This window comes from Phyllostomus hastatus, unplaced genomic scaffold, assembly GCF_019186645.2.
Source record: "Phyllostomus hastatus isolate PE091 unplaced genomic scaffold, TTU_PhHast_1.1 phas_contig_29, whole genome shotgun sequence".
Classification (NCBI taxonomy): Eukaryota; Metazoa; Chordata; class Mammalia; order Chiroptera; family Phyllostomidae; genus Phyllostomus; species Phyllostomus hastatus.
This window is the reverse complement of record NW_025333835.1, coordinates 43,926,961-43,954,950: the sequence shown is the minus strand read 5'-3', so window position 1 is coordinate 43,954,950 and position 27,990 is coordinate 43,926,961. Positions and strand designations below refer to the sequence as shown.

The 27,990-nt window shown below is 50.3% G+C and overlaps 1 protein-coding gene across 2 annotated transcripts in view; it reads right to left on the bottom strand.

Annotated features, from left to right (window-relative positions):
• Positions 1 to 1,446: 1,446 nt before the first annotated feature.
• LRCH1 (leucine rich repeats and calponin homology domain containing 1) overlaps positions 1,447 to 27,990 on the bottom strand; it is a 149,003-nt gene continuing 122,459 nt past the window's right edge. For both annotated transcript variants that reach the window (XM_045838953.1, XM_045838954.1), the window contains 4 exons: positions 21,081 to 21,190; positions 19,140 to 19,277; positions 16,196 to 16,273; positions 1,447 to 3,601 (listed from right to left, as the gene is read on the bottom strand). In XM_045838953.1, the coding sequence (XP_045694909.1) occupies positions 3,491 to 3,601; positions 16,196 to 16,273; positions 19,140 to 19,277; positions 21,081 to 21,190 (437 nt within the window). In that variant the 3' untranslated portion in view covers positions 1,447 to 3,490. The remainder of the gene's footprint in view (positions 3,602 to 16,195; positions 16,274 to 19,139; positions 19,278 to 21,080; positions 21,191 to 27,990) is intronic.

Below are 27,990 nucleotides of genomic sequence, written 5' to 3'. Positions count from 1 at the left end.
CCTCTGATGTACAGAGTTATTTGACCCCAGCGCTCACACGGGCGATCTTCACTAGTTTCCAGCTCTGCCGGGGTCGTTTGGTGGCCGTCACCGTCGTGAGTGAGGTCACAGTGCGACTGGAGCCCCCCTCAAGTCACAGGACGCTAGCTCCGGACGGAGAAGAGGACTGAAAGGTAATCGAGCGAATCTTCCCCTTCCCAGACCGGGAGCCCCCGAAGGTGCACACCGTCTCCACCGAGTCCGCGGGCCGACGTCTGGTGCCTGGCCGCCGGTCGGCATTTCGTAATCATTTGTCAGCTCTGCGTTGGAAACCTCAAGTGACTGCCCCATCCCCACACAGTTCTTCGGGGGGCAGCTAGGGTTAGAGGCCAGATTTCCTAAACCCAGATGCATCTGAAAATAGCTATAAGGAAACTGGCAAGTTTCACGTGTGTTACTGTAAACACAGCTTTTTTCCCCCTTAGTTAACACGTCCAGATTTAGCTTGTTGAGCTCACGGAGAAAAGTAACCGGGCTCTTTGCAATGCCAAGTTGTGTTCCTTGAAGAACTGAACGGACATACCTGGAACAGGACAGATGCGGTCCGGCTGCTTTAACAGAGAGAGTTTCCTGTCAAACAGCACCAGGTGTACACATTTTAAACATTCAATGGAAGATGAGATCAGGTTCTTAAAGTTATAACATTAGCACTTTTTAAGCATAAATTAGATTGTTTTAAAAATTAGTACTAAAGTATCAGCCGTCAAAACGGAGCCCAGTAGCAAGCTACACACAAAATGGTTCCAGTCTAAACAGTCTCGTGTCCTCCAGTGAGATCATTTAGTTAATTAACTAATTTTGTACACTTGGGGGTAACTCCTTTGTACAGACAAAGAGCTGTGTGGTCCTAAGACTGTTGTACTGGTCGAGGATCTAGTCACAGACACATGGCCAGTAGCAGATCTGCACAGTGAAGATTTTCTTTTTAATAGTTCAATGATGTCCCTCTCCCTGGCCCCCCCCACCCCCTCATTCAATCCTACCCACCCCCCACCCCCCGTTGTCTTTGTGCAGGGGTCCTTTCTACATGTCCCCTCACCACCCTGCCCCTTCTTTCCACTGTTGTCCCCTCCCACAACTTTTATCCCCCCGAAAGTTTTTATCTGCTTCGACAATGACCCCCTAAGACTTCTTCTTCTGTGAGTCAGTCAGAAAATGGCTGGTTTAAATTCAAAGTGTTAACGGCGGTGAAATAAGAAAAGGGAGGCTTACCTGCGCGGCGCACGTCCTGCCCACCGGGCGCGGCGTCAGCCGGCCACACGCGTTTCACTGCGTGCGGAAGGGGGCACGAGGCAATCATCTTCAAGATGACTTCGCCACACAGGGGCTGCACTGCGAAGGAAGCAAGCCGTTCCACCCAATTTAAAAGCCATTTGCGTTAGACAGACTTCAAGAAAATACTGAAAGTGAATGTCGAAAGAAAAACTTTAATTTTGAAAAAGAAATCTCGCACCACAAGGATTACAGAGCTTCATGTTGCCATATATACACGTAAAAACAACAACAACAACAACAGAAATTCCAGACCCTGCATTCTGAATGCCCGCCAAGGTGCAGCAACCACAATTCCTATTTCCGTGACCGCCCTGCGAAGGTCGCTTACACGGACCACGCTCTTGGCCCAACGCGTCTCCGCGCCATCATGCTATTGGACAACAGGTATTTGTGCAGTACAGGGGAATATTAACATACATCTTAAGTTAGGTTAAAGTGCACAGTACATTTAACAGGAAGGAACTGAAAGCTGCCAATTCGACCACTATCGTCAGTCACCCTCCCGCCCTGCCCCGCCCCGCGCGTGGCCTCGGCTGCTGTGCCACCGCGCTCACGAGGCCGAGAAAGGGGGGGCGGACTGGGGTACCCTCAACTGCGGGGCGGAGGCCCGTGCAGGGAGCTGCCCGCAAGCAGGCGGAAGTCTCGGACCCACGCGGGCGCCTTCCCTTGGCGGGCTCTCCCCGGCCCCGTGTCGTCTGAACTCGCTCCCTCCCAGACCTCGCGGCCTCGCGCGCGCCACCTGCTGCACCTTCTGCTAAGCTCACCTCGGGGTTGCGCGCAGCCGCCTCACCAGTTCACTGGCAAACTTCAAGAGTCCCCCCCCCCCCCCCACCGAGACCGTGAGCCTTGCGGGGTTTTGCGGGCTACTCTGAAAGCCACCACCTGGGTGACCCCCAATGAGCGTCCCGAAACCTTTCCCGACCCGGGATCCCGGTCTCAGAGGAGTCTCACGGGAGGACCGCTGGTTCGCTCCCAGCGGAAACGGCCCCTCACGAACTTTTTGGTTACACGAAAAACTCAGTATCCCCTCCGCGTCCCTATCCCACTTCCTCAGGATCTGCCTTTGGTGCTCGACTTCTCGCCTGACCCGAGTTACAGTGCAAAACGATACTTCAAGACACATGAAGCTACTACCACTTAGGACTCCCTTGTGTTAAAATGTGAATGTTTCGTGTATAGCAAAATAAGTATGAATCCCCAAAAATAATTGTTCACATTTTATCTTCAAGTTTAATAATGTCTCTTTTTTTTTTTCTTCTCCCCATCACAGCTATGTACAGACCCCTTCGGGTGCTCTCTGGGTTCCGGTCAGTGCGCCGTGTCGGGGGGCTACGAGGCAGGGGGATGCAGGCGCCCGGATGGAATGCAGAAATATAAATAAGACCAATTTATATAAACCCCAGCGGGGGCAACGCCCCCCGCCCCCCCCCCCAAAAAACAGTTCTGGATACAGAAGCACCTGCGTTTTGCGGAATTGTTTTGTGTTTTTTTTGAGTCACATATACCTGAAAACATGATGACTGAGACCCCGAACGGCTGCACACCCAAGAGGATAGAAAATAACTCAATATTTATAATATTAAAATAAAGTGTTTAACCACAAAAAAGCAGTAATAAAATAGTTTCCTAATTTACAATTTGCATCCAAAGGATGAATAACCATTCACTAATAAATAATATTTATATAAATATTTTGTATGTCGAAAATAGGTTTTGTTTTTTTTTTAAAAGGCAATGGTCTCAAGAAACATCTTGAAAAATTTGGTGGTGAAAAACTTGACTGAGCCCCCCACCCCCCATCCGATACACAATGAGTTTGGCTTTAGTGAGACAAGTGCGTCCTGCCGCGGAACAGTTGTGCTTGGTGTTTTGGTAATGGCCGTGGGTGAAGGCGGGAGGGCGCGGGAGGCTGTGAAAGGCCTCGCCAGGCTGTTCAGTTCTTCGTGACCAGCTGCCTCCCTGGCTCCGAGAACGATCCTGCCGCATCCTGGTGTCGGAGGTCAGCTCTGAAAGGCAGAAAGTCTTCTCTCGGGCCCTCCCTTAAATGCAGCTACAGACATGGAACTCGGGCAACGGGGGGTGGGGGCGGGGGCCGGGGGGCGGGGCCGAGAGCAGAGTTCCGGATCTCTGATATCAGGGAGGAGGGTTCGAGCAGGTCCCCAGGACGGAGCTGGTTTCATGTGAACAGCGCCTTCGCGACAGCCACGTCTAGCAGTGCTTGCACAGTGACGCCGACTTTGACCAGGCCCTTCTCCTCCAGGATGTGGTGGGGCAGACACAGTTTGTCCTAAAAGAAAGAACAGACGTCAGTTTGCAGATGCCCGCAAGTCGTCACGCCGCCCGGGCAAACGGCACCGACGGAGGCTAAGCGGAGCTCTGCCACACGTCTGCCCGGTCACCGCAGACTGTGGTCCCCCCTCCCTTTGCTTTCAGCCCATAACAAAGAGAAAATAGCAACGGTTTTACTCCAATAAGGGTGGTTCCAGAAAGGTGCTCAATCATCCCAAAATCTGCAAAAGATCTGAGCATCTTGATGTAACACCATTACACCAAGTAACTGGAGATACACACAGTCAGCTCGAAACCACACATCAATGTCACACTAGTTTGTGTTCTTTTTCTTTTTTTTAAGATTTTATTTATTTATTTTTAGAGGGGGAGGGAGAGAGGGAGAGAAACATCAATGTGTGGTTGCCTCTTGTGCGCCCCCTATGGGGGACCTGGCCCGTGCACGTGCCCTGACTGGGCATCGACCTGCAGACCCTTTTGGTTTGCAGGCCGACACTCAGTCCACTGAGCCACACCAGTCGGGGCTGGCTTGCATTCTTGTAAAGCAAAACTGCAAATAGCCTTTCACGCAGTTTACGGCAACTCAACTACTCATTTACACAGCCCACACACCGCTGCACAAGCCTGGGTTCTACTCATTGTGCTCTGCGCGGTCTCCAGAATGCAGGCGTGCTGATGGGTGGGTCTCTGGGGCCTACGAGCAGCCCGGCAAATGAGTGGTGGGCAGCAGCCCCTCTGAGTCTCTTTCACACGGCGGTGAAGGACGCAAGCGGCCTGCTACGTTCTCACGCTGCATTGTCGCTCTTGGGGAACGTCCAGCGCATGCAACTCAAGGAAAAGGATTCACGCAAGCCATTCCTTGCACAGAGGCCCCTGCATGCTCAACAAAACAGTCTGTAAAGTAACAGGATGAAGCAACTTGACACCTTTGTCGTTCGGCCCTGGGAAGGAGGGCGCCGCCTTCCAGCGCGCGTCTGCTCGGCTCGGGGAAGATGCCCCCGCCGCCGCCTCTGGTCCGCGGAGGACGGGGTGCTCCCCACGGCCCGCGGCAGCCTCTCCTCGGGGAGGGTGCACACGGGGCCCGCCCCTTCCCAGCCGGTGCACACAGTGCTGAGCGGGAACAAACCAAGGTCTCTGGACAGACGCTTCCTCTGCACGTGTCTCTCGCTTGAGAAACCAGCTCTTCCTGTTGCCTCAATGGTCGGACTCGCGATAAACGATTACAGATACAGGCCTTCCGGTCTTGAAGTCAATCTTCCAGGGACACAACTTGTTGCTCTGCCTCGCAAGGCCAGTTTTCCTACACTGTCTCAACGGACTTACTGCCCTGACCGCGGACTCCTTCTCGCACTCGCGGTGAATTCAGGGCCTCTCAGACTACCTTAAGCAGCGGCCACATGTCAGTGTAAGACAGCAGCTGGCTGTTCAGAGCTCAAGGAATCATCTTGTTGTCGGCAGCACAGCAGGCGGGCAGGCGAGTCAAGCCTCCTGGCCCGTGGAGTCCGAGTGGCCAAGTGTCAGCCTGAGGTATGAGGGAGACACCGTGCCCGGGGCCGGGGAGGGGGGCGGGCAGCGGGCTTCCTCCGGGGCCACGGCCAGAGGACAGGGCATGTCCCTTCCTGAAGCCACAGGCCGGTGCGGTCACCCGCAGCTTGCATGTCGTCGCCAACGGTGGCTCCACCGGGGCAGGGGCGTGTCTTTCCCATTCTCATGCCCCAGGTCGACATCTGGTCCGGCAGGAAACTATAAATGGCCACTGATCGAGCTCCTAGCACGAGGCACTACTTGGGGAAAAAGTAAAATCTTCACTTTATGCTAAAATCAATCTGAAATGAATTAAAGGCTTGTTTTAAAAACAGTAACTGCCTCTCTTAATATAGATGAGCATCTAGTATTTTCTCTTATAAAAATATTGGGAAGCATTTTCTAAGCTAAAAAAGCAATATAAGAAAAACCACAAGGAAAAAGATAAAGGATAAAAATGATTGCTTAAAAGTTTTAAAGCTCCCATGTGTCAAATCCTACATTAATTGAAAGAGAAAAACACATCGCTTCTTGGCCTTTTGGCTAAGATCAAGTGTAAAAGATAAAAACAATTCTAACAAAGTATTTGCATCGGATTGCAAGGGCCGCATAGGACACGTGAGCTCACTGAATCCGTCAGGAGAACAGCAAGGGACTGACAGTGCCATTGGGCGGGGAACACAAACACAAGTTCGAAAACGAGGGTTTTGCCCAGGTGTCTCCTTATGCTCCGTCCCGAATGTTCCTGAACTACTGTTGGTGCTGACGCTCCCCCTGGGCCGAGTCTGCGCACTGCCACGGCCCTCCTGGGCCCCACCCTGGCTCCTGCCTGAGAGGGCAGGTCCCACTGACGAGCGGCGGCTCCGGGGGTCCACAGAACGTCCACGCTGGCGGTCACGGCTGGGCGGACCGAGGGCTCCGTGGAGGAAGGGGCTGAGCAGGAACTGAGGCCTCAGCCTCCTGCTAACAGGACTTCGGAGACAGAGCAGACCGAGGCGGCGAGATCGCCGCCTCTCCCGGGCCTTCGTTTCTCCAGCCAGCATTTATTTCTCACCGTCCAGGTGTCCTCACACCTGAGCCAGGGGCCGAGTCCGGGGGCCTCCCACCAGTCAGCCCTTACCGCTGGCGACGCGGAGCAGACAGAAGATGGGAAAAGGTGCCCGTGCCTCCCTCACGCCTCCCTTTCCCCCAGACCCCCTGCAGGAGCCCGCAGGCGCCCCGAGGTCATGCTGACGGGGCCCCAGGTGCCTAAGAAGACCAGCGTGAGGTCACAGACACCGCGCACGGCAGGGCAGGCCTGCCACGGGAGGGGTTCCGGGAGTGAGCTGGAGACTGGGGCCGGGAGGGACTGTCATAAATGCCCCTCCCGGAGGACAGTAAGCTGGGTCCCAACCACGGATCCACCCGCACAGGGAACTACGAAGAACCAGCCGTCACACGTCTTGGACAGCCTGGCACTGGGAGGGGATGTGCCACCTGGCGAAAGAACTGGAGAAAGAGAACTTTGTCTCAAAAAGAAAACGTAAATAAATATTTGGTTCTTTTCATCAGGCATGGGATGGACAAGCTGGGGGGGGGGGAGGTTCTTTCTCATCCGAGGGGGGAGATTTGGTATGCACACACACACCCCACAGCTCCTTCCCTGACCCCCTCTCAGGTGACAAAGAGGTGGCCCAGTCCCCCCCCCCCCATCCCGGGCACACGGCGACAGCAGCAGCGCGCAGGCACGGGGGCTGGGGCACGGACAGCTGGGAGGAGCTCCACGGACGGGCTGGACACGCTGCATGGACACCACGGGCTGGACAGGGCGACACAGTCCGTTCCCAGTTTGCCCGAAGGGCCGAACTTGCTGCGTCCGGCCGACTCCGCAGTAGCACCGCCCGACGGGCCCCGAGAGCAGCAGCACGTCGGGTGCGGGCCCCCTCGTGACGTGAGGGATGGAGGGGTGTCCAAGGACACTTCAGACCCTGAACTGAAAATCAGAACGCAGCCCGGGAACAAAGGCACGTCGCCACAGAACATTAAATCCGCTCTCGGGAGACTGGTCTACTCGGTTTTTATTGGTAACATTTCCTTTCAGGGGGCCGCTCAGCGAGGCGTCCCTCTTCTCCCCCTTGCCCATGACCCCCCGCCCCCCAAAAGGAGAAACAGAAACCACCAGCGGCGACCCATTGTGGACGGGAGGCCCGAGCGCCCCGCGGGGCCGGGCGGGAGCGCGGAGCGCTGCTCTGGGTGCACGCAGACACGTGCACCGCCCACGTGCACCGCCGGGCCCAGAAACACTCGGAACGGCCGCCCAAAGTGTGTTTATTAGGCAGCTTACGGCGCGGGGGGCTCCTCAGACGTGGCACAAAGGGGCTTTACTTCGTTACAGACGGAAGGGAACAAGAGAGCACGAGGGCAGCTCAGCACATATTCACACGCGACCGGGGCGCCCTCGGGCACTTCCACAAACTCTGCATCCACCCACCGACACAGAATCGGAAGGAAGAGGCTCAGGGGACTCGAGACATCACCACGCGAAGAGTGCCTCCTGTGAGCAGCTCTCAGCTGACCTAGCAACAGAGGATCTTCGTAAAGACACTCTCCTGGATTCACGGACATGTTCGTGGAAGTAAAATCATCGTCATCGTAGCCATCTGGGGAGGCCCCTGGCATCTCAGTAAGCCAGGAATCTATCTCGAGGGCGTTAACTCCATCAGCTCCCCAGTTTAACAAACACTATTCAGCAGCAGATGCAGACTGAAAAATAGGGGAGACTGTGGTAACCTTGAGGTGGGCCTTCTCGCATTAGAAAAAGACACCCCAGAACCCGGAACGTCTTGGCCTAGATAATATTCTATTGGTTTTATCTTCTAATTACAGGCTGCTCAGATGGCCCTGCAGCAGATATACTGATAATTATATATAATCCTTTAAGCTCACTTAAAAATAAAAGCAGCCTGCTAACGAAGGTTAAATAGGAATTTCAACTCACTGGAGACACTGTACTTCCAAATAAGAGCAAACTTATTATTAGCCCCTGCCACCACAGCCCAGGCCCCGGGACCAAGAATGTTCCGTGATTCACGGCTTTATTTGAAAACAAACACAGTCCAATCCCTCCTATTCTGGACCTGCTGTGCTGATGCGGCGTAGCAAACACCAAAATGACCTATTACAGTGTTTAAAAATAGACCTCTCTTCTGGAAAGCTCTTTCCTAGGAACCTGCAGAGGCTAGCAAGGAGTAAGCAGCAAAGACAGATGGGACTCGGTGTGCAAGCAAATCCTCCAGGGGGCGCCCTAACAGAGACGGCCTCTCCCTTGCCCGGCACCCCTTCTCCCGGGCAGGCGGGCACCTCCGTCTCTTAGCAGTGGGGCACCCGGCTGGCTGAGGGCAGGGGTGGGTGGCACCCCTCCCTGGGTGCCACTGGAGGAAAAAGGGAGGAATCCCACTGAATGGCCAGCAAATCAGTCATCCTCCACATGGGGTTTTTCAATTTGGTCAATTGTGCTTTTACTCAAGATTTGTATGGACCAAATTGGGCCGAAATGCTGGGTTTCTGTCTCCCCTGCAAGCGGCAAAGGGTCCCTCTGCAGCTCAATTGCCCAGTCCCAAATTAGGCTGGATTCGACTTAAAACACCGCAGAGGAACGATTTTCATATCCCCCTTTGCTCCTGCTCTGGAAGCTTCTCGCACGCCACCCTGGCAGTGGGTCCCACCGGGAGGGACAGGAGGGACCCCAGGCACCGCGGGGATGAGGTGGCGTGAGGTAGGAACACGCTCTGGCGTCCTCGTTTTCCAGTGAGTTACCTAATGGGGGCAGCACCCTATCGGGCTTGTGCTTTTGGGAAACCGGGTTTGTGAACGCCCGGCTCCCACCCGGGGCAGGCTACTGCAGGGCTGGCGGGGACCGGAGCTTGCGAGGCCAAGGCGCAGGCGCGGGAGGGGCGGGGCCAGAGTGAGGGCGGAGCGCGCAGGACACTAGGCGGACAGGGCGCTGCAGCGGTAGGTGACATAGATCAGTGCCACACAGAGAAGATGGACAAGAAAGAGGCTCAGAAGGTCCCTGGCGCGGAGGGCAGGAGTTGGTTGTGGGGGTGTCTCCCCGAGGGCCAGCAGAGTCAACGGTCTTTCGAATGTGGCGCAAGTCCAAGTGCAGGATGTCACCCGGAGAGCAGAGGTCGGCCTATTCCCAGGGCAGCCGTCAGGACAGAAAGAGACAGTGCACACCATTAAAACCGTGCGGAGCAGCTGGAAAGAAGCACACACTTCTGGTTACTAGCAGAGGGTGAGAGCAGCCGCTCATTGCGAGCCGGTGAAACCTGTCCCGCCATCAAAGGTTTTTACACCTCATTCCAAAGTAACAATGGCAGGTAGCATGCCCGACGTGTTTTGTGTGAACAGGACCAAGATCCTTCATCTCCGCCCTCCTAGGAAGGACCAGAACGTTCTGCAATTTATACATCATCCCGGCATTCAGCAGTTTTCAATATTCAAGGGGCACCGTGTGCCCACTGGTGGCATCAAATCAGTTTTTTTCACGTGGGACATTTAGGTCTTCACCTTACTAACAAAAACATATATATATGTAAACTTGGAAGTTTAATCCTCACCTTCCCTCACTCTCCTCTCAATGCATTGTTTCTCACCCTGGTTTATGAAGAATATAAAGTTTTTCTCTCCCTGAAAGACAACACATCCATTTAACTTACTTTCTTTTTAGGATTGCTGATAAGCTCTGAGGAATGCTGGTTCCAAACAGGTCTCCCCACGTGTCAAGCAGGACATTAAGTTTCATGGTTTCGAGAGGACACATCGAAATGGGGAGACTTACTAGCTGTGAGGTTACAATGAGAGTGTGCCCCACGTAGGGTTCTCTTATGAATTTCTCCACCATGAAACAAGTATGCAGGGTGGGGGGGCATGCGGGCTGAGGTCTCCACGCAGGTTTTGTCTACTTTAGAGTCACCATGCAAGGAGGCAGAGCTCTTATTTGATGAATTAAATGCAAAAACGAGATGCTGGGTCTGTCGATTCCACCTTCAGATGCCCACTACCGCTGAGAACCAAACAGCTGCATGACAGTCTGAATTCCAGAGCCAGACACAGCAACAGCTTAAAATTCACACTGACTATAGTTGCTACATCGGTATGAAGGAAGTTGTGGTTTTTGTCCAAACGAATCAAGGATGGAAGGTATTTGTGATATATTTCATAAATGTGGCTCTATTTGTAAATTAGGCCAAGCATTTAAAATACAGATAGTATGTATTTCATGACATACTTTGATACAATACTGCCCTGCGTTTCACCTTCACTGCTAAGCATATACACATCACAGAGCAACAACAAGATGATTTCAAGGTAGAGATGTTTGTCTTGCTTGTATCTTCTGCGGCCTCAGGTTAGGAGGAATACTACAACATGACGTGGGCTGAAGGACACTAAAAACATTCTCATCTTATTTTAATTTATGAAGGTAGCAACAAAAGATTTTTTAAGACAATAAATCACGTTCTATCTACTTAGACTGTGTCTCTTCCCAGTAGATTGGAAGAACCAAGCTACCGCTATTGTTTTCCTGAGCATTAAAACATCTACACACAGACTGGATTTCACTGGGGGAAAGATGCTCGTCAAAGACGAACAGACGGAGAGGGTGCTACGAGAAGCGTTCTACTGCAACACAAATTTTCTGCTGCAGCGTTGTGCCCAGCCAGTGAAATCCAAGCAAAGCAGACAGAAGACAAAAGGCGTCCACGAAATAAAACGTGATTTCCACAAACGTGGTGTTTCCAGGTCAAAGGCAAATCCTCCTACGTCCGGCGCACGTTTCAATAACTTCCCCCACCCCCTTGGAATGCGTCTGGCCCGCCCCCAGGTCCTGGAGTGGGGTAAGCCTTGGGAGAACCGGTCGTCCAGGTTCATGGTTCTTCTCCATCTGAAGATGCTCTTCCTCTCGGGAGACTGCTGCCTCCACCAACGCCTGCTCTGGTGAACCTGAGATCACCGGACACCCTCTGGACCCAATGGAACCGTGTAACCAGCTCTTCAAATCCCCCGTTCCTTCACCATCGTCGAACGGGAGCTGTCCCCCCCGCCCCGATGGCCCCTCCCCCCACCAGAGAGCCCGAGTCGGCCGCCTCTGCGGTGCCCCGTGTGCCTATTCGGCAGGCGGGCAGGGCACCCCAGTTCTCAGTCAACGGTCAGCTGCTCTGAGTTAACCACTTCTCAGTCAATGGTTAACTGCTCCTAGTTAGCTAGTCCTCAGTTAATGCTTAACTACTCCTAGTTAGCTAGTTCTCAATGTTTAACTGCTCCAAGTTAGCTAGTTCTCGGTCAACGGCTAACTGCTCCGAGGTCGCCAGCCCACAGCACAGGCGTGGCCACGGCAGCCCCACCTCACGCTCCCCTCCCTCTGCTCACAGATGGGCATGCGGCCCTCACTCTTCCTTCCGGCTGGGCTCACTCCATCTGCGTCCCTTTATGGGGGGACTGGCCCCAAACAGAAAACCAAAACCCCATACCCAGGGAATGTGCAGCGGGAAGGGAAGGGACCGGCTGCAGTAACCCTGCAGAGACGGGGACTCCCGCGCTGAAAGAGAGACCCTATGAGTGTGGTCTCTGGTCCATTTTCAACGAGCTCTCCTCGGCATCCTCACCAGCAATCCTCTGCCTCACTCCAAACCCTTCACGGTGGACGGAACAGGCCCGCGGCCACTCTCACAGGACCTCCCCGGAACCTGCCCCCAGCTCCCGTCTGCAGCGTCCACCGCTCCAACCTCGCCACCCCTGCCCCTGGGCTGAGACTCAAGGGTATAGGTCCAGCCTCCTCCCAGTGTCGCCAAGAGCAGAGGCCTGGAGTTCCGTTACCTTCCTGCACTCCCTCACCTGCAAACCACCAGGACGCCCGCACTGTGGGACTGGGAACACAGTCGTGCTCAGAGGCCAGCCCCACCGGAGCCGTCTGCTGCAGCTGACAGCAACAGGCTTCAGGGGGCCTGGCCAGCCCCAAGGTGGGCTCCTGGGAACGCGTCCGTGGGACCTCTAAAGAAAACGCAATGAGCTGCAACAACAGAACAGCCCACTGCGTTACTTTACATGGGACAACTTCACTGAATCTGCTCCGCAAACACACTCCGCCCCCCCCACCCCGTGAACAACTGTACGCGCTGCCGACCCTGCCGGGGGCTTATGGTCGCAAGCTGCCCCGCTGTCACCAGGGGCAACCACGTTCGGCTCTGAGCACAGCTGTGACTTTTCAATCTCTACAGGATGATGTGTTACTGTCCATTAGACATTTAGTTAAAAAAGACAGAACTCAAGGTCTCTGCGAATTACGGGTGTAAGTTATGAACAGAGAGGAAAGCAGGAAAAGCTTGCAAATTAGGAATTAACTGCCTGTCGCTGGGAAGTCAATGCATTATTTCGTTACCCAGATATTAAGTCTAATGCTAATAAGAAAGTGTAATGTTATGGGTCCTCTGCTTTTAGATGAGTTTTTAAATTTTGTTTTTAGATTAAAGTTACTGGGGTGACATTGGTTAATAAAATCACATGCGTTTCCAGTGAATGGTTCTCTGATGCCTTATCTGTAGAGTACACGGTGTGCCCACCACCCGAAGTCAGACCTTGCCCCACCACCAGACATCTGACCGCACTTACCCTTCACCCCACACCCCACCCCCGGTCACCACCACATGGTTCTGTGTGTCTGCGGGTTGTCTTTCTTGTTTGTTCCTTTTTTGCTTTCAGTTTCCTATCTCACATGAGTGAAATCGTATGCTTCTTAGCTTTCTCTGACTTACTTCGCTCAGCAAGACATGCTCAAGGTCCACCCACGCTGTCACCAACGGCAGCATTTCACCTTCTCTAGCGGCTGAGCAGCGTTGACTGTGCATGAGCACCATGTCTCCTCTGTCCAGCCCTCTGACAGGGGACACTGGGGTCGCCTCCATGTCTCGGCCTCCGTGAACAAAGCCGCAATAAACACGGGGGTGCATGTGTCTTTTTGCAAATACACGTTTTCAAGTGTTTCGGGTAGATGCCCAGGAGAGGGGTTGCTGGGTCGTAGGGTAACTTTGTTCTTAACTGTTTGAGGCACCTCCGCCCTGTTTCCCACAGTGGCTGCACTGGTCTGCATTCCCACCGCAGAGGAGGCGGCTCCCTTTCCCCCACCCCCACAACCTCTCCCACACCTGCCATCCATTGTCTTGTTGATGACAGCCACGAGGTGGTGTCTCCGTGCAGTTCTGATGTGCATTTCCCTCATTTTCACGTATCTGCTGGCCGATTGTATGTCTTCTTTGGAGAATTGTCTGCTCAGGTTCTCTGCCCATTTTCTTAATTGGATCGTTCATTTGGTGTTGAGTTGTATGTGTTCTTTATGTATATTTTTTATATTAACCCCTTGTCAGAGCTGTTGTTTGCAAGTATCTTCTTCCCTTTGGTTGGTTGCTTTTGTTTTGTTGGCTTTTTTTTCCTGTGCAGAAGCTTTTTAGATGGATCTAGTCCCATTCATTTATTTTTGCCTTTACTTCCCTTGCTTTTGAGGTCAAATTCATAAAATCCTCTCTGAGACCAAGGTCCATACGTTTAGTGCCTATGTTTTCTTCTATGTAATTTATTGTTTCAGGTCTTCTACTTAAGTCTTCGATCTATTTCAAGTTAGTTTTTGCACATGGAGACAAACAGTAGTGTAGCTTCATTCCTTTGCACGCGGCTCTCCGGTTTTCCCAGCACCATCTATGGAAGAGGCTTTTTTCCCCGTGGTGTGGTTTTCACTCCTTTGGCGAAAATCATTTGCCCGTACACATGTGGGTTTATTTCTGGGCTCTCAGTTCTGTTCCATTGGCATCAGTCTTTTTACATGCCTGCAGGTGGAGAATCTCTTCGGCTAGACTGATGCCACGACTGTATTTTAGGTGTAAATGACCGATTGCAGCGTGCCACATGTATACACTCAGAACGCCAACCCTCTTACCCAGAGGAAGAAATGCAACTACCTGAGAGGGAGGGCGTCATTCCCCCTCCCCCAGCTCCGTATCACACTCCTAGTGAGAACATGTCCTTATTTCCAGTGACTTCCTCCTCCTCCACTCTGGGAGACAGGAAAGCAGGAAGATTTGCCCATTGCCGCCCAATCAGCAATTTCTAGTTTTCCGCTAGAATATTCCTTCCTTCTTTTAACGTATCTTGTTAAAGAAGTTCCGCTGCTAACTAAAACTAACCAACAGAGCTTTTTTCTGGTAGCAGTGAGTTTAACGTGACTCTGGTCACCAGTAAATGCACTGGGACTACGCATCAGGAATACTATGTAAGTACATGGACACACATACACACACATATACACAAAGAAAACTGAAAAATCACCTCGAATCTTAAAAGCAATTTCAAAAACAGCCTCAGTGGGATACTGGCACAAAGCCATTTACTCCTTGTAATTCTTCTCAGGAATTATGGGATGCCCATTAGTGCTAGAGGCATCTTTCAAAAATTACAATAAATTTTTCTCTGCATTTTTGTAATTTCCATTTCCCTACCTTAAAAGGAAATCAAAATTACCAGTCTTTACCCACAATACATGATGAAGTGCATTTCCATTTCAGTGTATATAACCACAGCCAAAAAAAAGTCAATGAATTTAAAAATGTCACCAGGGGCTCGGTCGTAACTCACGGTGCTCTCCAGCACAGACGTGAATGATTCGCCATCTGACTTGGCACCACAGTGTGAATTCATATATGGGAAATCTTATTAGCCTGTGACAGAAGGAAATTATTTTAAAAGCTATGTGTATAGGAGTGTCACAAGTATCTGAAGCCAGAAATGTATATGCGACGTTAAAATATGCATATACTACACAGACACACAGATTAGCATTGTTGAAAGACATCTGAATTGGTCACAGAGACATTTAGTCCATATGTAATGACTATATTCTTTTTAGGAAATAACTTGTAAGCTTCTTTTTATTGCTATAACACCTCTGATTAATGATTTAATGTTTTAATGATTATTTTCGTCAAGTAAGATAAGAAGCCCATTACTAACCCACCACCAAACTGAAAACGAGGGGGATGAGGAAGAGGAGGGAGGAAGCAGGGAAGGAGAGGCAGGAGGGAAGTAGGGAGGTGGGGAGGCAGGCAGACAAGCCTTTCTCAATGGTGGTAACTCACTCCTACCACGGAGTAAAATGTAACTTCTTCCCACACCCAAAAACAGTATCTCATGAGAGTCTGTAGTTACCTTATCCCTGGAACATTAGAAAAGATAGAAGAAATGACCAGGAATAAAATTTGTTTATCACAATGATTAAAAACTTCTCAACGTACCCCCAAATCGGAGGGGACTGGCTTCTGTCTCCCTGAGAAACCACCTTATTGTTACTAACAGCAAAGGCTGGGGCTTTGCTTACATGGAAGTGGGGGTGGCGGACCAGACTAGGGTGGGCTATGGGGGCCTTGCCCACCAGGCTACAGCAGTCTGAAGGTGGAAATGTACACGCAAGCAGTTAACAAACCACAAAGCAACACACACACATTATTATTATTAACGGCAATGATTAATAATAATACCATTCATGTTTTTAATGCTGATTAGTTTGATCCTTGTACCCAATATGCAACTACAGGAAATGAAAACCAACAAATCAGGTGTCAACTACAGCTGTGCCTTGCGCAAGAGCTTTAATAAGAAAACCATCAGCTCTGAGATTCTACTCTGCAGGGCCTGGCTGCGGGCTCCCTGAGGCCGGGGCACCCTCAGCTCTTGGAGGAGAAAATGCAGCTCAGTAAATGTTTTCTTTTGTCAAGTCTGGAATTACACACTTATTCCAAAACCTTAAAGAAATTATATTCCCCTTTTCCTTAGAACTGACCATACTGCTTTAAGACACTTTTTTTAATTTCATTGCAATAGAGCAATTTAAACTAAAATTTTATACGACTTATTTAATATTATTCCTTTAGAAAGACTGAGGTGAAAAAGGATGTACAAAGTTGTACATCTATTCAGTGGGTACAGACACATGGCAAATAAAATCTTTACTGAAACATGGTTATTTGAAGAAGTCTGATGTTACCTCTGGCACTCCTAATTTTCGGCACGCTTCCAAAAAGTTTTCCACATTTCTTCTGCATTTGGCCATGCTGAGCTTTGGCTGTAATGCAAATATGCAGAAATAATGAATTACTAAAATCATAATTTTAATAATACATTAAAATTTACACTTTCTAAATGGTGCAAGAAATACACGTTTTACTGAAGAAAAAATATACAAGCACGTAAAAACTTACCTATCCAGAAATATCCACCTAGAGATAAAAATTAGTATTGTTCTGGGTTACATTTTTCCCGACATTGTATGCATACGTTTGTGTCCGCTCCATAGAACCCCGAAGATGCTCAACACCACTCCAAATACTGAGGTCAGCCCAGCAGAGTCGGTGCAAGTGTGTGTCCTGCTCCATGAAGGCCACTTCCCACCCTTGGAAGGCGAGGGAGGGCCCACACTAAGGTCCCTGCCTACTTCCCGTGACAGGAGTGCTTGCTGCAAACACAGGAGTTCAAAGAATCAGCGATCACACGCGTCACACCAACCGGGAGAGGCCCGTGGTTAGTCACCAAACTGTCCACGACCGAGGAAGCCCACTTTAAGGGACTCTTAGCACACTGACAGTGACAACAACTCTACTGCGCACTGCGTCCCTCAGCTTGGCATGGAAAATGGACGCCACCGGTCTCGTGAATGAAAGATGAGCAAGGTTAACGCTGGCAGTTGCCCGGGTACAAAGGTGCCCCCGTCCGCTCTTCTCAAGCGGTCACCACGCCTCAGGGTCTTCGCCTGGTGCTGAGACGCACCTGTGACACCGAGAGACACCAAGCTCATGGTCGCTCAGTTCGGGTCCAGCTTGAGATGTTAACAAGTCCAAGAAAAGTCAAGTACAGTGTGGCATCGGTCATATCTGGCAGTGGGGCTGGGGGTTGGAGGCTGTTACTAGGAGGGGAAAGAAAAGAACCCAAGTGCTAAGGAGACCAGGGAGCAGAGGGGACAGCCCACCAGGCCACCAGGGGCCTGGGCTAGTCAAAGAGGCTCCCGGGTGCTTGCCGAAGAATTTTCCGCAAGTGGATGTTTAGCGACAGCCTGCATTTCTACAATATGTTACACTCTAAAATGTGTGACTGCATTATGCTACACTAAATACGGGTATCTCGGAAGAATTTTAGTGACATGGGGAAATACTTAGGTTTTAATAACACATTTTACAAACTACTAATTAATAGATACCAGACGCTCACAATTGAAAGCCAACTTAAACACAGGCAGAATGCTAATGGTGCGGTAGCTGAAGTGTTAACGAACAGTGATTGTCTTCGGGCAGTGGGATAAGGAATGATTTTTTTTTTCCTTTCTGATTTCTGTATTTTCTGTTTTCTGCCCAATAAGGCATTATTTCTCATTATATTTTCATATAAAAATTTACTTGAAGAAAAAGGGTGAAAACCAGAGGACTTCAAACACAACGTAGCATTTTTCCTGAAGAATAATTAAAATACACACATGTATACAGATACATGATTCATAGCATCCTCTTACACCTTATAAAATAACCGTGCATTTAAATTGGAAGTTGGGGACTCATAGTTTCTTCCTTATAATTTGGGGAAAACTGTCGCACGAGATTTCGGCACGCAGCTCAGGCGTCATTACGGCAGTATGCATCCCATCTGTAAAACACGCCAGGGAGCTGCACAGGGTTAGAGGACAAATTCCTGGCCGGACCTGAGGGAGGCAGCTAGAGCTGGACGGGAAAGAGAAGACAAGCTGCTCTTCCTCCCTTTAGGTTTCCTGAAGCAAAACGCGGTCAAACTTTCCAAAGGAAAAACGTGTTCCTTAGTATAAAAGGGAAACTGGCCGCTGAAATGGGATCATCAGATCAGGGGAGAAAAAAAGAAATTAGGACCAACACCGCCAGGTGGGGGCGCCCTGGAGGCGGGGAAGGAGCGGGCAGGCCACCAGGCCGGCCCCTCGCATTTCCCATCCCATCCAATCAGGAGCGGGGTGCCTTGAGATCGCGGGCTCTGAACCGTGAAACTCCGCTCCGTAAGCACCGCTGGTAAGAATAGTTGCCTTCCTGCGCCCATCCTCTGGGTTGCCTTATCTCATCCTCACAAGAACAGAACCAGGGTAAGGAGAAGCAGATCGAGGTGAAGAGTGGTTAAGTAACTCCCGAAGACACACACTAGACTAAAAATTCTTGTCTTTTCTTTGTTTGTCTGAACGCTGCATAGGCGTCAAAGACAAGTTCACCCCTGACTCCCCCACCCGCAGCCGCGGGACCATATACAAGCGACTTCGTAGCCCTCCTCCGGATGGTGACGTACAGGGGGCGGGGCCACAGGCCAGCTCTACGTCCCCTACAGAGGGGGCAGGGTGTGTAGGACAGCAAGGGGTCCCACTCCCCCTCACACTCCCCATGCCGCCTGGGCCAGCAGTGCACCTCTGAGCCCGTGAATGGCCCAGGAGTCGCTGGCTGCACGACTGGCTGATCAACCTCCGGCCTGACGGGTTACTAATGCCCTTTTACACGGAACCCGCACCTTTTCGGAGCTTTCCAATGACACCCCCAATAACTAACCAAGGAAAGAGACCCCGTTTGGAAGAGAAGCTGCCAACCAAAAAACAAATAAGCTTTCCCACAGCCTTCTCACCGTGTGAATAACCCTTTGTGAGAAATGAGTCTTCGTGCCCCCGAAGTTTTAAAGTTAACCCAACCAGGGATCTCCTAGATAGGATTTGCCTTGTGTTTGAAATAAATTCCTTTCTGTTATTTGCATATTTAAATAGCGTCCCTTTTGACAGTGAAAACGTTTCTTCCTTCAGGCCCTTTCCTTTCTGCTCTCCTAGTGTTTGGGGGCCCACCCAGCAGAGGAGATCTTGGGGAGCCCACTGGCCATTTCAGCCAGCAACCCCGTCCCCAAAGAGTCGGTTTCACGGGAGCATTAGTTTACGTGGTGTCACTTACCACCGCTGGGGAGGGCACGTGGATGCTGGCGACGGATCGCGGGCGGATGTGATTGACCAGGTGGCAGAGGACGACGCCGTCCAGGAGCGCGGCCCCCAGGTCCTCGTGCAGGCTGACCTTGAGTCTCATCTCGATGCTCTGTGGGGGGTCAGAAGGGTGCTGTTTTCGACAAGGGGCCCCGCACACCGTCCTGCCCGGGGTGCAGAGGGCTGTACCAGCTAGGCTTGTGTGAGCGCGCTGCGAGACGTGTGCACGCAACCATGGAACCGCCTCCATCACGTGCAGTAGCAACAATGGAACCGCCTCCATCACGTGCGCACGCAACAGTGGAACCGCCTCCGTCACGTGCGCACGCAGCAGAGGCCCGGCCTCCGTCACGTGCGCACACAACAGTGGAACCGCCTTTGTCACAGGCGCACGCAACAGCGGAATCGCCTGGCGGCTCCAGTCCCAGAACGCGTCCCCACCGCGCAGCCGCGCGTGACTGCGTAGGAGAGGCTGGCAATTCGAAAGCAGCTGACATGGGGCTGGCGGGAGCCAAAACGTTGGCAGTGGCTGTCTCTGGGCGGCGGGATAAAAAATGATTCATCTTCCTACTGCACTCCTCTATCTTCTCTTTTCCTCCAATCAGGATTATTGCCTGGTTTATTTTCAATTAGAAACGTATTTTTAAAAAGGAAAAAGGTAGCCACCCAAGGATTTCTAAAAGAATGTAGCGTTTTTCCCTGAAGAATTAATAAAATCCACAACTGTGAACAAGTACATGACTCAATGTGCCCTTACACCTTATAAATTAATTGTGTATTCAAATTAGAGGCCAAGAGGTCAGAGTTTTTCTTTTGTAATTTCGGGAAAATGATGAAAGGAGAATTTGGCACACAGCTCCAACACCATGGTGCTACTCCAACACCACGAGAGCAGCCGGCATCCGGTCCGTACAAAATACTGGCAGTTTTGCACTGTTAAAGGGTAAAATTCCCTGCCTGACCCAAGGCAGGAGAGGCAGGTTTAAAAATGAGGACAAACTGTTCTTTCCCCTCCCTGTGTTTCTAGGCAAAAAAGTGGTCAAACAACAGCCACAGTCCCTGTCATGATAGAGCTTAAAATCCTCAGTGTCATCCAGCAAGAGACTTCATTCTTGGTGGGAACTCAAATAGTTGGGTAAGTGACTGATTAAAAAGTTCCCGCCAGTCTGGCGTAACTATAAACATCTTTAAATGAATGGAACACTGTTATTAAGTAAATGAATAATGGTGCGTTATTATAAGTGTGCCTGAATTGAAATAATGCTAGCTTTATACATATATACACACACACACACATATATGCATTAGGTAGTTCTACTTATATTACCTCATGTATTACAAAACCACACTGAGGGAGATTGGAACTGGGTTTTTTTTTAAATACTTTAAAAAACTTATACTCAGGAATGTGCAGTGACCTGTCCATTATCAAACAGTGAGGAGGCGACCTGGCTGGATTGGAAACCCAGTGTGGCTGCCGTGCCTCAAAGCCTAGTTAGTAAAAATCGAGTGGACCCTTGGCCAGCACAGCTTTGAATGGCACGGACCCCCTTGTACATGGGGTTTTTTTTTCCTGGTAAATACATACAGTTCTGTAAGTGTATTTTCTTTAGTTTACTTTGTAGTGAGAACACAGCACATAACACACCTAACAGATTAAATGCATGTTAATCAACTGTTGATGTTATCCGCAATGCTTCTTTAAGTAGCTACATGTTTTGGAGAGTCAAAAGTTGCACTCAGATTTTGGACTGCTGTGGGTGAGGGAAGAGTGCAGCGAGGCGGGGGGGGGGTTGGGGGGGCGGGGGCGGGGGGGCTGATGCGCCCCCAACCACCGCGCCGTTCAGAGCCAACCCCACAGAATGCTGCTTCGGTCCTGGACATTCCATTCAGGGATGTAACATTTGCTGGGTACCTCACGGAGTTGTTCCACCAGCTCCTTTTCTTCTCGCATTTGCTCCATCTTCCTCCGAATTGTAAACTGTGGGTCTATAGACTCCAAATTCCTCTGAGGTCTCATAAACACTGCAACAGAAAGGGGGAAAGGCCTTTACGGAGTGCCCGGTTGAGGCTGCTGTAACACTATTCAGATTCAGATGAAGCCAAGGGTTCCTTCCTTCATCCCAAATCACCCACGGACCCCGCACCGAAACACGGGGAAGTGTGACCTCGCATGAAAGCGTGACTCAAACGTTCCAAAGAAGCCTGCATGTTATAATTATGCTGGGTTGTGCGGACTAACACAAGCTGTGTTTTTGGTGACAATAAACTGAATCCAGGAAGAGTTCGCATCATCCTTGCAACCATCCCAGGCCACCTCTTGGGGTGGGGTCCCTCCTCTCCCCTTTCTGCAATGCATTCATTCTAACTTCTCATCTATGCCCGAGGTTTCACGGTCTATTCATTAAACTCAGACAATCTGCTTCCAGTGAGAAGTCTCTGGAACGGCTTTACCTACGTAACACAGGCACAGGTTAATGTCTGTTGGCTGCAAGTTTTCGAAAGCTTAGGGTAAGAACTGTTGATCCACAGGGTTACACACGGCTGCCTGTGGAGTGGGAAAATTCTGCCTTCCGCCACGTCACTGGCAGCGTAGCCAGAACGTCAGCTCTCCGGAGAGGACCAGAGACTCCTTCCAGAGAACTTGGCAAGATGAGAGGCACTTAGGAGATCGTCCTTGGCTTCAGGTCCTTAAAATTACAACTTCCAAGAATAGCCGCTAACGGCCGCGCTCCCTCTGAAAGGACTTGCGCCTCTGGCTGCAGGAGGAGGGGAAGCTCTGGACCTCAGAGGGACGTCTTTTAAAGTCTAGTAAAGAACGTAAAAAAAAAAAATCCTACACAGAGCAGAGTGATTATAACAAGTGTTTCTGATCAGTTTTTATTATGACACAAAGCGCAGGGGGCAGATTTAAACTGGAATTTCTTCCTCCCTTGAGACCTGTTATCCTGTTAAGACCAAAAGCTTCCTTCCCACACAGGAGGGGGCAAAGCGCTGGTGAGAGCTGTGTGTGGCTCCTGCGTGTGTGTGTGTGTGTGTGTGTGTGTGGAGGTGGGGAGGCGACCCCTTCAGAAAATTTTGGGATTGCAGAGAACTCCAATTTTAAAAATCAAGAGAAGGCAGAGGCTGCACTGGCATGACACAATGCAAGAAAGCTCCTCCACCACCATGTAGATCATGTAGAATAAGAAGCTTATGGAACTTTTCTTCTACTTTGACAAACATTTCCTATGGGCCACTTGAAGAGCTATTTTGACTTACCAGTATTTTTAGGTTAAATATGGTTTACAAATATACTTCAAAAAAAAAAAAAAAAACCTGCGACAGCTCCATAAAACCACTTCCTCCGTGCTCACCCAGCTGTGCCGTTTTAATCCCAGTTCGTCCCTCCGGGCCAAACCGCTGTGAGAAATGACCTGCGCTGGTGTCCCTGTCTCTGCTTCCTTTAGAAACCAGCTCTAGGCCATCTGAATCAGCACTCCGACGCTCCACGTGAGACTGAACGTGGACTCGGCTTGAGACGCCCTGGGCTCGGAGTTCATGGGGGAGGGGGGTGCTCTAAAGCACGTGGTGTTTCTTCTGGAACCCTGGGGAGCAGTCAGCCTGGGGCCTGGGCCTCTGCCTCCGGCCACCCAGGAAAGTCACAGGGAAAAGGATCCAAAGGGCTGCCACCAAGGCCTGTGAAGCAAGGCCGAACCCCACAGGAAGTGAGGCCAGTTATTTAGAAAGCACAGGCGAGACCCGCAGAGGAAGAAGGGCGGAGCGACCCTGCAGGGCCCTGCAGAAGTGAGCAGCTCACAGGGCAAACGGAAATGAAGGAAAATCTGACCACGTGGGAAATCCACAAGAAACTGTAAGTGTATTAAACTTGCCTGGACACCATATGCAACCCAACAAAAAAAATTTACCCATTTAGGCACACTGGCCAGAAGGAATATATAGTAAAATGCAAAATCTAGAAATAATACACACCCCACAAAGAAAAGAAGTCAACCAAATTTCCCTAAAGTCAAGAAACATGGACAGAACTGAGTAGTACTCAAATTAGCCAGCAAGGGGCGCTCCGATACCATTTAAACACAGCTAATGTTTTCTTTGGAGGATTTATTTTCCTTTGCCTTTTTTTTTTTCTGGGGGCAATCTTATCTAATACTGCATGTTTAATATTTTCAATATGTTTTTACTGGCAGAATTCATTCTGAATACAAAAACGATCAGGAAGTTAAATTAACTGGGAGCTTTTGCTTAAAAACACACAATTCAAGTCACAGCCCTGTGTGAGGCACGGAGATAATGCCTGGACCTCTGGGTTTTAATTTCCTGCTGTCACTTCGCATCATAAATTGCTGCATCTTAAAAAAAGACAAAACGCATGCCTGGGTATTGGCTCTAATCGTGTTAATTAATCACCACGTGTTAAAACACACTTGAACTGTGGTTTTTTAAGTGAACATTTCAAGTGTACATAAAGTGACTGGAAGCCATGGCTATACAGCTACTAGTTCTTGAAATGGACTCATTACTGTGGAATCGATGAGCCTTCGGGCTAATGATTAACCTAGAGAGCACGTAAGTGCAGGCTTATTCTGCTGGGTTTTGTTATGACACGACGATCTGAATGGGGGCCGTGAGGGTGGGTGGCTCTGATTATTCACCTGCAGATTCTCCCCTTCACGTCCCATTTAAGTAGTAAATGCAGTGATGGGCCTGGGACGAACACTCAGGAAAGTGCTCCACGGGAGAATTCTTCTGGTTTTCCCCGATCTCCTGTCACTAAGTGTCATTAAAAAGTTCCCCTTACTTAATTCAGGGGGGTCAAACTTGAACTGGAGGCTACAAGACAGTAGGAAGGGCCATAACGTCGGTATCTGGTTTTCAAATCAAAAGCCACCCTGGCGGCGTGAGTGTCAATAAGAGGAGAAAAGAGGGGCGAGAGAGCAGAGTGAACGTGTGCACGAGTGAGTGTATGTACGAGTGAGTGTGCGTGTGCACATACACATCTAAGGGGTGGGATGGGACGAGGAGGTGGGCAGGTGATTTACAACGCTGAAAAAAGATGAGTTCTGCGGAGCTGTTCAAAGACTGTCTGTCAAACAGCATCCAAAGGACGCGAAGATGCTCTGCTCTTACGTGTCAGTGACTCAGCAGGAGAGACACGTTTCTAAGCCAAGGCCCTGCAGGGAGTGTGGCTGGGCTTGGGCAGGGTGTCGGCCTCATCCTGGCAGGCACAGGACAACCCCCACGGGTTTTTCCACCGCCCCCACCCCACCCTCCTCCTCGTCCCGGACCCGGGAGTGGGCTGCCTCCAGAAACGCACCAAACGTGTCTCTCTCTCCCCCGGGACGCACTGCTCTCCCACTGCACGGGTCCGCTTCTCTCCACCAGGACGCCGTGAGGGTCTGAGTCTGCTCCCGGCCTGCACCTCTCCCCCGCCCCACAGCGCAGGTGTTGGCTGAGCAAGTGAAACAAGTGTTTCAAAAACTCCCTCTCTGCTGGGATTACCCTACTCCGGTGATGTCATCTGAGTTTTTCCTCTCGTGGAAAACCTCCTAAAACTTCAGTTTCCAGGTCTGAACACATTCAACTCTGAAATGCATGATCCATAAAAGCAGAGATCGCTGTGTTTTCCGGAGTTGTATCCATGGTAACAAGCATCATGCCTAGCGTGCAGTAACACTCAATAGGCATTTAAGAATGTGAACAAGAAACCGTTTCTCTAAGGGTAGTAAGACGATCTTTTAGTTAAGCCAAAGAAAGCACACTACTGTAAAAGTTGCCTGGGGTGATAATTATTACACAAAACGTACTCTTCATAGAGCAATCATCATCAGCCTGTATCATTAACCTTTATTACCTAAATTTAACTCAAGAGATTTCTTCGTGGTGGACACATGAGGTTTAGACACTTAGCTCTCAGTTTCTCCATGGAAGCTAAGAACCTGGACCGGGTGTGCTGCTTAAGGTAACCAAATTCAAGGGCAGACGTATGGTGGCTTTGAAAAAAACACCCTGAGCTGTAGACCCGAGCTAATGTGAGTGAGAGATCTAACTAGTGCCTCCCTTCATTCCCTTCCGGTGCTTCACAATCAACGAGATAGAGCGTCTGACCTCAAACGCTCACATTGACCCTCCACGGTCTCAGGCATGTTCCTCAACCCGGGACCCTTCTCCCACGTGGACGCCACAGAAAGACCAGTGACGAAGTAACCAGACTCCAGGTGACCCCGAGCGAGTCAGCAGGCCGAGTGCGGGGCACCGGCCGCTGCGGCTGTAAAGCACCCAGGGGACTCTGACACGCACCCAAGGCCGAGCACCAGCGAAACGCCTCGCACCGCCCAGTTCCCTTGTTTTCGGAGTAAGTGCAAGATTGCGGTACAATGTCCAGGAGGACGTCTGTACCCCGGCCCAAGACGGATAGGTGTGTTCGCTCATTCTCCAGCGATCATTCAAGATCAAGTTAAAATAAGTACGAATCAGTGCCCACCAACTCACTCACTGCCAATGAAAAAGGGCCAACGACTCCAAGGAAGATGGGACGGGGTTTAACTTCGGAGCCAAGGAGCAAGAGAGAGAGAAAGATGAGGAGGGTGCGAGAAAGAATGGAAGTGAAGTTCGCACGTTACGAACAGCTGGGAGGGAAGGAAGCCGCCCAGGTCTCCGAGGTGGACAGACACGTGTGGACAGACCTACAGGCGGACGCAACCTCCACATCCCCCCTGTCTATCTCGGGAGGCAGAGCTTTGGAGACGGTGGGAATTCAAGCTCCCAGGGACCTTGCTAGCCTGTTTGTCATTTTTAATTTTTCTTCCTTTCTTTTCTTTCTTTTTTTTTTCTTGGAGAATTTGTTCTAGAGAAAAGGGAGGGGGGATTCCAAATGAGATATTTTCGGAGTGCAATGCTGGAAAGAGATAGCTACTGCTTTACATAAGAGTCTAAATGGTACTTAAATCTTGACATGTAAATGAAAGGGGAATTTTAACGCAAAGCAAGACAGTGGCTGACTGTGCCCAAAATAATAACTAAACAAACTGCGGGCTGAGCTGCAAACAGGACGGCATTGTTGTATTTGCAGAGGTTGAGAGGGCTGCCAGTAGTAAGTCCTGGAGGAAATATGAGGAAACCCAACCGATGTGACACTCGGCTTCGAAATGCCGAGAGAGGCCACCGCACAGGAGGTCCCACTGAACCGGAACCTGGAGAGCAACGTGAGAAGGAGGCCGTTTTCTTCTTGCGACCTTACGGGTAGACCCGCGTGAGGAAGGCAGCTTCCTGAATCCTAAAAAGGTCATGGACAATGCCTTCGTATCAAGAGGCAAAGTCTGTCACAGAGAAAACAGAGATATCGAAAGGTCAGGTCTGGGGACCTGGACAAGTATTTCGTAAAAAAGATTTCTGCACAGAAAATTATCTGCTGCCCAGGGCATACGGCAGACACACTGTGCGCAGGAATCGGTGACGGCCACCAGACACCTGACGTGGCTGACCGAGCCACGTGAATGTGGAAAGCAGGCCCCTTGTAATCACCGTGGCACAGCACCGTAGCCACGCGTGAGTTCCTGACATTTTCATTCACACGACAAGTACCGAGTAAGCATCGCAGAGTTACTGTGTTTTCAGAAAGATTTCCACCGAGACTGTTCTCCGTGAGTTCCTAGGACTGTTAATGAAAAAAAAGAGGTGGTCTGCCTTCCTAATGGGCAGAGTCCTCGGCGAGCAGCTGGACACGGCAGGCAGGTGTGGTGGGCGGTGGGGCTCCCCTCCGTCTCCGCCTAGCACCCTGGCTGGACAGGCCGCCTCTCCTCTGGGGTTCAGTGGCTCATCCCAAGGAGAGAGGGTACCAGGGCGGTCTACTGTCACAGAGAAGGCGTCCAGACCTGCTCCAGCTTAAAAAACGACAAAAACGACCGAAAAAATCCTTTGGTTTCACACATCACTCCCAAGGAAATACCAAATCACACATAAATCTTTCATTCTAGGCTTCAGTTCCTTTAAACAACATCAGACCCATACATGTTTCTCTGAGAACATCCTGAAAATGTGTTTTCTGAAAAACAAGAATGTCCCTCCTTTTTTATTTTTAAGTCAAGGAACCGTTTATCAAGAAAGCTTTCACTTCCAGAATTTAAAACAGAATCGTATGTGGAGGGACTTCTGCGTTATTGCTGTTGTTTACTCCTTTTCAGTTAACAATTCAGAAAGATATGAGACAATAAAATCCCTGTTACAGCTAACCTGCTGGGATATAGGCACAGCCTCCCAGAGAAGAAAAGTGGGAACGCGGTTGTGGTTGAATTTTGACCAGAAATCACAGCAAATCTTTTAAATATGTATTTTCTATGTCTTACACATAACACACTTAAATTTTTTTAAAAAGCTACCATGGGGGGACAGATCTTCCGACTGTGTTGGCTTTGTGGTGACTGCTCACGTCCCCCTTCTCTTCCCTGTATACCGCTAATGTACACCACAACGCTCTCAACTACATGCGGTGTGTACCTCTGAATAATTCATTTCTTTTATTTTCATCTCCTGCGCTATTTAAAATAGTTAATGACGTGAAAAGGTACCAACATTAATCCCAGCTAGGTGTCCTCGATTGTCATTTGCCCATTGGATTCCCAGGCCAAGTTCCCATTCTTGGCTATTCCACAGATGAGCTGACACTCAAAAAGGTAGAAGGTATCGGAAGTCAGGATCTGTGGATAATTTGCAAAGCCACACGGAAAAAGGGGAAAGCAAGCGATTTCGTTTTTAGAAGTTTCTCAGTGGTAACATTGTTTTCAGCACACCACCCCAGGGTCGGCCACAGCCACAGCGCACACCTC